We start from the raw sequence: 11,891 nt of genomic DNA, 5'->3' as shown, positions 1-11,891 counted from the left end.
TAATTACCCTATAGGCAGCGTCCCCTTAACAGACTGACGGCGACGCTGAAGTGGATTAGCTCATTATCAGAGGGGGATTCCCCTTTCCTATTGACACACTGTACACTGTACCTACGTGCTTCCCCACATAAGAGCGGAGAGCATGTGACCTGCCACAGTTACTCTGAGGAGCGAGAGACCGCTCTCGCTCCTATTCTGCCCAGAAATCATTATCTCCCGTCCCAATCTTCAAATTACCTTGTGTGCAGCCTTCCGTGGAAAGCTCTTCAGAGAGGCTGCCTATGGCTGCGCACGCCCCCCACCTTCGGCTCCTTCGGGCTTTCCCGTGATTAGTGGTGGCTCTACCGCCCTCCTCTGGCTCCCTCGTTTGCCGTTGCACAACGGCAAACATCCTGTATTGCAGCGGCTCTTCTGCATCCTGAAGCAGCAGCCGAAGGTGGTCGACGTGCGCAGTCGCAGGCAGCCTCTCTGGAGAGCTTTCCACAGAAGGCTGCACACAAGGTAATTTGAAGACTGGGATGGGAGATAATGATTTCTGGGCAGAATAAGAGCGAGAGCAGTAGTCTCTCGCTCATCAGAGTAACTGCGGCAGGTCACGTGCTCTTCACTCATATGTGGGGAAGCACGTAGGTACAGTGTGTCAATAGGAAAGGGGAATCCCCCTCTGATAATGAGCTAATCCACTTTAGCGTCGCTGTCAGTTTGTTAAGGGGACGCTGCCTATAGGGTAATTAAGAATAAAATGGCTACACACAGCAAAAATATTTACCCTGCCCGTCCTCACACCTGTTAATACAGTCATTTATATTGTTGCCACAAATTGCCAAAGTTTAGTAGTATTCCTTTAAGAAACATTAGTCACAACTGGGAAGGAATACACATTTGTCTTAAAACTGGAAAAACATACAAGAAATATAAGATATTTGTTTTGTATAAAATCAAATTACAAAACATATAAAAATACGTTTTCTTTTGCTTGTAAAAAATAAATACTGGCTCAATAGTCAAACATTACAAAGTTAACATACAAAAATAATTAACTTGAAAAATTATATTCTTAAATATTAAGTAACTTGAACACTCCTTAAATCTCTAATATATTTGGCATGCAGTTAAGTAGTACTCTAACTAGGTCTTTAAAACTACAGTAGGGAATTGACTTGCTGTCTTGCAAACATGAATTCACACATTCTTCTTCTTCAGTCTTTAGCATCATCTTGATATGCTTCCGGTAGATGATTACTGCCAAGAGTCTAAAAAAAGATGAGCCAGGTGTAAATCAACTGCAATTGTACAATTCAGAAAAATATCCACAAGAACAATATCAATCACACAGTCTGGTTATTTTTAAACAAACCTGAACTTTCCTTCAGTGGGTCTAATCTTTGCCATGTCCTGAATACATTTGTTTTACTAATGCATTTCATCATCTCATTTTGTTGGTTAGAGCAGAATAGTAAATTATCTGTGTTATAGTGCCTAATGCACTATAGTGTGGTAAAGTTGCCATGCGCAGGGAACGCACAGCAATCTTACTGTTACTAACGCTGGGGGAGAACCGTGCGTTAACCCTTTAGCACCGCAGGTATTACCAGGTTAATGCGTGTGTTACGAAAGGGTTAATGTGCGGTTCTCTACTGCCGTTAGTAACAATAAAATTGCTGCACTCTCCATGCTTCAGAAGCCTGCAGTGAACTGATCTGAAGTGCAGTTGAACTGTTCTGTGCTCCTACTCGGTGGTAGTGAAATGGAAGTCCCTACAGTAATCAAAACAACATGACAAAAGTTGCAGTGCTTTCCTAATTTCAAATTAGCTACAAGAAGAAATGCAGGAGAACTCCCTCTCCTGTCAAGTAGATGCAAATAAATAGAAATCAATTTCCTGTGCTTTAAGAAATGCAAATTTCACTTTAATTCAAGTGTTAATCATAAAAAGCAGATTATAAAATCAAATTATACTGTAAAAACACACTGTAAAGAAATAATCAAAAATAAAACTGCTGACTATCACAAAAGATCACAATCTCTCAACAACACACCTCTTCACGTACAATTCGAGATCTTGTTTAAATCTTGTGGATTATTAAAGCAGCCTATCTACCAGTCTCTATCAAATGAGGAGAGTGGTTGTAGTAGATGGTCTGCCTTGGAACCTGCTCCACTGACTAACAGCCCCGGTCAGTGGCTCTTGTAGTCAGGAGCAGTTTGTAATGTGCCGAGTTCTGTATCGGCTTCAGGAACCAGAATTCCAGTCAGTACCTACACGTTTCAAGAGGGGAATGCCTCTCTTTGTCAGGGCTTTAAGATTGGTATCTCACCTTCTACTTATCCTGGTCATGGCTCTCTTCCATTCACCTGGCTCCGCCAATATTGGTTGCTGAACACACTCTGGATTACTGGAAGATGGCTCTGATAATCCGCAAGATTTAAATGAGATCTTAAAGTGTGTGTGGAGATGTGTGTTTGTGGAGAAATTATGATCTGTTGTGGTGGTCAGCAGTTTTATTTTTGATTTGTGATTTATAGTGTGGTTTTGGTTTTATAATGTGTTTTCTATGATTAACATTTGAATAAAAGTGAAATTTGCAAGTCCTTATAGTAGGTCTACATCCATCAGCTGCCCTGTAAACCAACTGCAGAATTAAAATGAGTCTGAAGCCATATAAATTACCTCTTTTTTTATTGCTCAGTTATGTTAAGCATTAAGTTCAAAGATGATTCGCCGCATCCCCACGGCAGAACGATATTTATCCTCCCAAAATCCCGGGGCAAAATTCCACGAGGGAGGCAGAGCTTTGCGCTGTAACTCTGCCTCCAGTCAATCTCCGCCGATCTCCTCCTCTCCCCACCCCTCTCAGTAAAAGAAAACTGAGAGGGGTGGGGAGAGGCGGAGATTGACTGGAGCAGAGGAAGAGCTACTGTGCAAAACTCTGCCTCTACCAGGAGGCAATCGCAGGATTTTGCCCTGGGGATTTTGGGGGGATAAATACCTCGTTTTGCCATGGGAATGCGGCAAATCAGCTTTGATCTTAAAGGGAACCTAAACTGAGAAGGATATGGATGTTTCCTTTTAAATAACACCAGTTGCCTGGTAGTCCCTGCTGATCTCTTTGCTGCAATAGTGGCTGAATCACAACCCTGAAACAAGCATGCAGCTAATCCAGTCTGACTTCAGTCAGAGCACCTGATCTGCATGCTTATTCAGGGATTGTGGCTGAAAGTATTAGAGACACAGGGTCAGCAGGAGAGTCAGGCCAACTGGTATTAGTTTAAAAGGAAATATACATGTCCTTCTCAGTTTAGGTTCCCTTTAATGCTTAACATAGCTGGGCAATAAAAAGAGGTAATTTATAAGGCTTTCAATTCTCTTTAAACAGATTACATTTGCATGTTCATTAAAACTAAATAAACCAAATGATTCCCTTTAATTTTCAGCTGATGCATTAAATCTCTAATATTTACAAATTGTATTTACTTACTCCATAACCAGCCAGCCATCATTGAAGAACTGTAAGAGTATGGACTTGACACACTATTCTGATTTGATGCAGAGGCTGAATTGCCATATCTATATAGCTCAGTGGAACCATAAGCTGGATAAATCTGACCATAGGGATGGTTTGCAGAATAAGAATTTGGCACTGAGAATGTAGATGACTGGTTATAATGATTGGTATTTTGAGCATCGTAAACTGCTCCTTGATAAGCTTGGGACAGTGTGTTATCAGACCCATTATGTTGATACCATGAGTATAAAGATTGCAGCCAGGGATTGGAAGATCCTGGGTACTGTGTATACAAGTTGTTCTGTTGTGTCACTGGCTGGTTGTTCCATCCCGTACTATTACTTTGCTTTGGTTGTTCATTGGAAAGCTCAGAATTATGTTTTTTTTCAGCAGCAGGACCCTCCTGGTCGTCACTGTGTGGATCTGATGTCCCAGCTTCTGAACAGCACTCATCCATGCTAATAACATCATGATTTTCTCCAAGGGTGTCTTCAACTTTTTCTACTGAGGTTTCATCATTAATCTTAACAGCACACACATCAGATGGCTTGCAGATGTTTTCATGACCTAAGTCAGTAGAAATACTAGATTCAGAGCACTCTCCATCTTCCTGAACTTCATCTGTAGAATTAGAAGCAGAAGGAAAATAGTCTGCAGATTGTGATGGTCTTGGAGATGTGTTAGCCGAGACTGAAGCAGACATATTCAATTTAGTTGGTGACAGACTCTGCTGTGACGGCAAGCTTGTTTTGGTGTTGCTTTTATCTACTGCTTTTGATGCACCACTGCCTGGTTTACTGCATTTAGCACTAGTACGTGCTTTAACATCCTTCTGTACCGAACTTCGCTTGCAAAAATCTTTCAATGGATGCTGTGCCAATTTAGTTTGTTTATTTTCAGAAGATCCTTTCAGACTGAAAAAAAGGCAAAAAAAATAAAAATATTAAGTAATTAATTGCTTATATCAGTAAGCAATGTCCGGGCAAGATTTGGCTTATGAAATTTGTAATGTCTGCTTATAGTGAACCTCACAGCTGTCCAACTAAGCTTTGTTACCCAAGAATGCAGATCAATGTACTTAAATGTAAGCTCCAAATTGTTAAACGATACCTCCCGGAATAAAAAAAAGGTTTTACTCATCTGCGGCTTCTTCCAGCCCCTAGAGGTCTTTTAGGTCCCACAGTGTGGTTCCCCTGTCAGCCAGGCCTCCAGTTGCCCTTCGGTAAGATCGCGACCTGCGGTTGGGATATTCTGCACGTGCGTGTCTCTTGGGATTGCGCTCTCATCGATTTGGAGCACAATCACGAGAGGCACGCAGTGCGCCCACGCAGAAAATCCCATCCTGGCCGTGATCTCACGGAGAGGTGACCAGAGGCCTGGCTGAGAGCTGAACCGCGATTTGGCACCTGAAAGACTTCTAGAGGCTGGAAAAAGCCTCAGGTCAGTAAAACTTTTTTTTTTTTCAAATTTCCAGATGGATCCTTTATGTTCCACAGGAACTGTCTTTGGTGGTAACTGAGTCACCCTTCTAGACTGGAAGATGTGACCAGAAGGAATTTGATCAACTTTCAGTTTCAATACATATGTACAGTTTGGTGAGACAAGAGACTGCAAAAATGTTGTACAGCTACAGATATGAATAAAAAGGTACAGACACCAAATGGAGGCAACTTAAGGTGGTTTATCCCTGGGAGACATTTACTTTTGGAGACTGACAGGTTCACTCTAAGAAATGGAAACACTAGTGCAACATTTTTGTACATTTTTTACCAATTTTATGGTAAGGTTATCTAAACTTTGCAAATCATATTACTCCACAGGTAAAATTATCCTTTATGCTTACAGGATATGTAATATAAGAATTACAGTTCAACTATAGCAGTTAAGGGGAAAATGCATCTAAAATGGCATTCAATCAACACAAGCCTAAAAACCCCTCCTTTCAGACAGCTCCTGTCATTTTTTGTTATTGCCATAGAAGGGCAAAAAAGTCACAAGCTGATTTTTGAACGCAAAGTTGAGTCTCTTACTAAACAAAATCAACTATTTATTACTGGAAATCATTAAAACAGTGCTTACTACTACTAATAATAACAATGGAATGTTTTTTACTGGAATAATCAATCTTTAAAAATTTTAATTACTGTGCACAGCAAATTACCAGGGCCCTTCCCTGAAATCACCTCCAGGGACCTTGACTTCCTATCTCAATTTCTGCTGTTTACCAGTGATATAATGCTGATACTTAACCACTTGAGGACCATAAGCTTACACCCCCCTAGTGACCAATTTTTTTTTCGATTTAGGCCACTGCAGCTTAAAGGGGCTCGCTGTAAGGCCATACAACTGTGCATACAAGTGATGACGCAAAGAATAAGTGGCGACACGGGCGACTTCAGGCTTAAGTTGTCAATTAACGGAGCCACCAGCGGGACCAGGAGAGGAACCAGGAGGACACTGGCTGACCTTGCGGGCTACAGGGGTTGGAGGAAGCCCCGGGTAATTCCAAATTGTAATTTTAGCCTGAACTCAGGGTCCATTTAATACTCGGAGGTGAATGCCATGGTGCCTTATCCATCTGTGAGGGAGCTGAGTTCAGTTATCAACTTTACCTTATTTTCAATGATTCTCTTTGAAGTAGGTCAGTTTCCTATAACTGGCATCAAGCTGATGTTTTTCCCTTATTTAAGAAGGGAATAAGATCAGAACTGCAAGATCTGTAAACTTAACTTCAGTTGTGTGTAAACTGTTTGAAGGTATTCTATGAGACGCTATACAAGATTGTATGGCACAGAATAATTTCATTTCAGTTCATCAGCATGGGTTTACTAAAGACAGGTCTTATCTCACCAACATGTTCAACTTTTATGAAGTGGTGAATGCACATTTAGTTCTCTAGGAAAGCTATAGATGTAGTGTACTTGGACTTTGCAAAGGCTTTTGACACTGTTCCCCACAATAGCCTGGTGCAAAAGCTGAGGATACAGGGACAAGGAGAAAACGTGTGTTTGTGTATAGAAAACTGGTTAATGGACAGAAGGCAAAGAGTGGTGGTAAATGGGTCAAATTTAAAATTAGCAGTGGGGTCTGGCAAGGGTCAGTACTAGGTCCAATTCTTTTCAATCTATCTATCAACATAGCGTATGGAATACAGAGTAATTTTGCCCCCTTTGCAGATGATACAAAATTATGCAAAATTATAAACACAAGAAGGATAATGACATTTTCCAACAAAATCTCAACATCATAGCTATATGGGAAGACAGATGGAACATGGAATTTAATGTAGATAAATGTATGGTCATGCACCTTGGACATGCTAATGTGAACATGGATTTGTCCATTTTCAAACAGCATATAATAATATAAGGCCTACAGCTGGTAACATCAGACTTGGAGAAGGACTTGGGAATACTGGTTGATAACAAGTTAAACAGCAGTATTCAATGGTGAGCAGTAGTAACTAAAGTAAATAGTTAGACTTTAAAGTCAGAAAACCACTGCGCCTGTGTTGCCGTGTCCTCGCTCCCACTGACGTCACTAGAAGTGTGTAGCACAAGCCCAGTATGGTCTGTGCCTGCGCAGTACGCTCCTGGTAACATCAGCGGTAGCGAGGACACGGCAACGCAGGCGCAGTGGTTTTTAGACTTTAAAGTACTGGGGGACAGCCGTGTGACACGGCTGTCCCCCTGGGACATTAGAGAGCGATCGGCTCTCATATGCAGAAGCCTGTGACAGTCGATCGCCATGATTGGCCAGCTACAGGGAGAGAGGGAGGGGAGAAAATAAAAAAAACTATATTTATAATAAAAAATAAAGCAATAAATATTTATAAAAAAAAAACATCTGGGGGGCGATCAGACCCCACCAACAGAGCTCTCTGTAGGGCCTGATTGCTCTGTTGGTGGAGAGAAAAGGGGGGGGGGGGGAATCACTTGTGTGCTGTGTTGTACGGCCCTGCAACTTTGCCTTAAAACTGCAGTGGCCTATTTTACTAAAACTGGCCTGGTCACTAGGGGGGTTTAACACTGCGGTCCTCAAGTGGTTAAAATGTTAAACATTTTACTATAGAAAGTAGTTATGACTAACTCTATATCTGCATTCAAAAGAGGTTTGGACATCCGAGCCTAAAATTACTAGTTAATTCCCAGCAAAGTTGATCCAGGGATTTTAACTGACTGACACCTGGAGCCGGTAAGGATATTTTTCCCCTTATAGCTTAATTGGCCCAAGCTTGCAACTTTTTCTTTGCCTTTCCCTGGATCAACTAGGATATGTGAAGGTGCCAGAGAGAAAGGTACCAAATGCTTACCAGTATTTTTTTTTCTGGTTGGCCTTGATGGACAAATGTCTTTTTTCACCCAAACTAACTATGTAACTATGCAATATAGTTCAAAGGACAACTGTAACAAAAACAAAAAAGTACTCATCTAAGAGGACGGAAGGCTCTGGATCCCATAGAGCCTTCCCGTTCCTCTTGGTGTCCCCTTGTTCCATGGCTTGGCCCCAATCAAATCTGCCACCGGCTGTGTCTTCGGGTCTCTTAGCAGTACTCGGGTCTCTGTATGAAGATAAGCAGCTCCGCAGTGCCCATTTGCGCTGTGCAGCTGCTCGACTTTGGAAGTACTTGGGAGACCCAAGTACTTCCGTAGCCTACCGATGACACCCAAAGGCTTCTTCAACAACAAAGTTGAAAGCTACAAGGGGAAACCTGGCAGTAGAACAGGGAGACACAGAGAGAACTGGGAATGCTGTAAGGGATACAGAGCCTTCCCTTCTCTTAGGCGAGTATCTAACTTTTTCTTTATGGGGGGTGGTTACAGTTGTCCTTTAATGAATGCTGCCCTATGTCAGTCATGCAATCAAGTGCCTTTGTGGGTTATTATGTATCGGGAAGACTACCAAACATAGAAAAACAGAATATTTTGAGTATATTGATGTGCCCAATCTGGAGTGGAGTTGCAAAGCTCATGGTTTGAAGATCTTTTGTATGGAAACGAATAGCAGAGCATCATTTTATGAAGAAAGCTGGCTCAGATCTCTGAGTATATAAAATTCCAGGTATCTATCCCTCCTCACAAATAGAAAATATATTTTTCTTACAGAATGGGTTGTGTCTAGAGAATGGCTTACATTGAACCTCTGCTTTACAAAGTATAACATTAAAATTGCACATCATGCCAAATTCTGTGAATTCTTAAAGGGGGGGGGGGGGTGATATTTGGTCAGCTTGGCTTAGATGGGAGTAGTAGAGTTTGTAAATAGGGAGTTAATTTTCACTCATAAGAATCCAGTTTCAGACCTTTAATATTGGAATTCTTCTGCTTAGATGTTTCAAGGTGAGTAGTTCATAGTGAAAGTATGAAGACCTGTACCATGGTGCCGGTCTTCATACTTTCAGTATGGACTACTGAGTCAGGAGTGCTGCCAGACTCTCATACCGTGGCACATCACTGCTAAGCTACAAGAGTGCTGTCTACAAATACTTCTTCAAGGTGAGTAGTTATAATAAAGGCTGGAGGGGCTACATGCCACTTTTTAAGTTTAATGGTTAACAGAGATTCCCATTGAGTCTGGTTTTCAACCTAAACACTGTATAGAGCAGGTGTGTCCTTTGCATCAAACGATCTACCAGTCGATTGCAAATGACTATTGGGTGGATTGCGCTTGAATGCTGGACACAAGAGGAGCACCACATGCTGAAATTTCAGCACTGACCAATGAGGACAACAGCCAATAAGTGTTGCGAATTTGTCCCAGCAGGGTTAGGAGCTACGCCAGCCAGCCAGAAGAAACTCCTCCTTTCCAGGCTGATACCTCTGGAACTGGGGGTAACGGATTCTTCCCTGTGCGGCATGAAGGAGACCGGAGGCACAGGGAAACAGGTGCAACTGCAACAGGCCCCATAGGGTCAGGGGACCCAACCAAAACTGTGCACCTTCTGTACATACCAGCTGCACGATTACACCACCCACTGTATGAAATAATGAATGCCTCTGACATAGGAGACCAGGATTCGAATCTCGGCTCTACCTGTTCAGCAAGCCAGTGTGGAGACCTTGGACACGACTCCTTAACAGTGCTACTACCCTAGTGGCTGCAGCTCTGGACCTGTGAGTCCGCCAGGAGAAAAGTGCAATCTAAATGTACTGTGTCTTCTCTTCAATATAGAGTTTACGATCTTTTAGTAATTAATTTATCTGTGATTTCTTTCTTTTATTTATTTTTTCTCCTTTAAATTTTGAGTAAACTGTCCTCTGGCCACTGGTCCCCGATGCTAGCCGCCACACTGGTGACCACCCGTTGCTCCGCACTAAGACCACCTATCTCGCCGTTCCGTATTTTGCCGTGGGGACAAACGCCGTCCTTCTCCTCCTTCATGAAGGCTCTTCGGCTACACTGTTCAGGGAGCCCCAGCAAAGCATCTTTGAGCCTCCCACTGGGGCTCACCATTGGTCCAGACTTTTAACCAATGAGAATCCTCCCTAAGGAGGATTTTCATGGGTTAGTTTAGAGGACCAATGAAAATCTTCCTCAAGGAGGATTCTCACTATGAATTTTAGTTTTTTTTCTGAATTATGTTGTAGTTTGTAGGCAGACTGAAATTTAACTAATCAAATGCAGTTGTTGGCAATTTGGATTTGGCCATTTTCAATCTGCATGCAAATTGCAACAACATTTGCATCAAGTCAGTGACAATCTCTACCTCTGTTATTCTGACACAGTGCTGGTTACTGGGAGGTTAGTAAAATAACAATTGTGTGGATTCAGTCTCATGCTGGTGCTCACATTAAATAGCATTTCTTCTAATTAACTTAGACTTTTCTGAATTATTTTAAAAAAGGACTTGCTATGGATGCCACATGCAGCTGCAGGCCTACTTTTAGTACTTTATAAACCTCTTGAGTAGAAAGCGATGTAACTCTGGTGAGAGCGGCAAACCCTAATCACATAATAGCTGGCAAATGTTAAACAATTTGAGTTCAGGTTTGCTTAATTACGTATGATATCCCCGCTGGAGGTGCATGGGCATCCCTGGAGATGATTTAGTAAATCAGGCCCCAAGAGTCTCTTTTATATATAATAATGAATTCAGGGTGATTTTAGTTTTTTTACAAAAAACCTAAATTCTCACTGCTGTCACTTGCATGAGACTGTTAAGACGTCCCCATCATATTAATATGACGGGAGATTTGCAGTCTTTTGTCACCTAGCAATTTAATTCACCTTAAAATCAAGCCCAAGCTGAATTACTTGCATCATCTAAAACAGAGGTGTTTGTAAATCAGGCCCCTAGTGTTTGACTGAAAATTCTTACTCTGCTACACCCAAAAATAGAAAACAAAAACAAAACACAAAGAAACAATTTTTTATAGGTTTAAGCATAGCTTTTAATAAACATCAGATTATAAAAATGCTTTACTTGGAAATAATCTCATTTCAAGTATCACATAAAAGCTACATAAATGCATCATTTTTTTATAATTATTCTCAATAAATCAATAGAAAAGCCTTTATTGTCTATTACAGCAATCAAACGCTTCTTATAATTGCAGACCAGCTTTGTGCATGTCTTCACAGGTATTTTTGCCCATTCATCTTTAGCAATGAGCTCCAAATCTTCCAGGTTGGAGGGTCTCCTTGCCATCACCCTGATCTTTAGCTCCCTCCACAGATTCACAATTGGATTCAAGTCAGGAATCTGTCTGGGCCACTCAAAAACGTTAATGTTGTTGTCTGCTAACCATCTCTTCACCAATTTGCTGTGTGTGTTGGGTCATTGTCATTCTGAAATGTCCACTGGTGCCCAAGGCCAAGTTTCTCTGCAGACTGTCTGATGTTGTTGTTGAGAATTCTCATATATTGCTCTTTTTTCATGATGCTGTTTATTGTGATTAGGTTCCCTGGTCCATTGGCTGAAAAACACCCCCAAAGCATTAGGTTCCCACCACCATGTCTGACAGTGGGGATGGTGTTCTTTGGGTTGAAGGCGTCTCCTTTTTTACGCCAAATGAAGGAAACATCATAGTGACCAAACAATTACATTTTTGTTTCATCTGAGCATAACACAGAAGACCAGAAGTCTTCTTCTTTGTCCAGAATAGCATTTACAAAGGTCAAGCGAGATTTTGATTGCATTATCAGGAGAAGTGGCGTCCTCCTTGGTCTGCATCTGTGCAACTCAGTGGTGTGCAGAGTCCGTTGGATAGTCTGCCTTGAAACATTGCCACCAGCAGAGCCCAGATTCACCAGGATGGCCTTGGTGGTCATCCTTGGATTCTTTTTTACCTCTCTCAGTATCCTCCTGGTCAGCACAGGTGTCTGTTTTGGCTTCTGACCACGTCCTCTGAGATTTTCCACAGTGCGGAAGATCTTGTATTTCTT

General features: G+C 41.7%; 1 protein-coding gene across 2 annotated transcripts in view; it reads right to left on the bottom strand.

The window, feature by feature from the left end:
- Positions 1–832: 832 nt before the first annotated feature.
- Positions 833–11,891, bottom strand: part of TEX15 (testis expressed 15, meiosis and synapsis associated) — a 126,496-nt gene continuing 115,437 nt past the window's right edge. For both annotated transcript variants that reach the window (XM_068233705.1, XM_068233704.1), the window contains 2 exons: positions 3,480–4,420; positions 833–1,253 (listed from right to left, as the gene is read on the bottom strand). In XM_068233705.1, coding sequence (XP_068089806.1) covers positions 1,240–1,253; positions 3,480–4,420 — 955 coding nt within the window. In that variant the 3' untranslated portion in view covers positions 833–1,239. The remainder of the gene's footprint in view (positions 1,254–3,479; positions 4,421–11,891) is intronic.

Source organism: Hyperolius riggenbachi, chromosome 1, assembly GCF_040937935.1.
Source record: "Hyperolius riggenbachi isolate aHypRig1 chromosome 1, aHypRig1.pri, whole genome shotgun sequence".
NCBI classification, from domain to species: domain Eukaryota; kingdom Metazoa; phylum Chordata; class Amphibia; order Anura; family Hyperoliidae; genus Hyperolius; species Hyperolius riggenbachi.
This window is presented reverse-complemented; position numbering and strand designations above follow the sequence as displayed.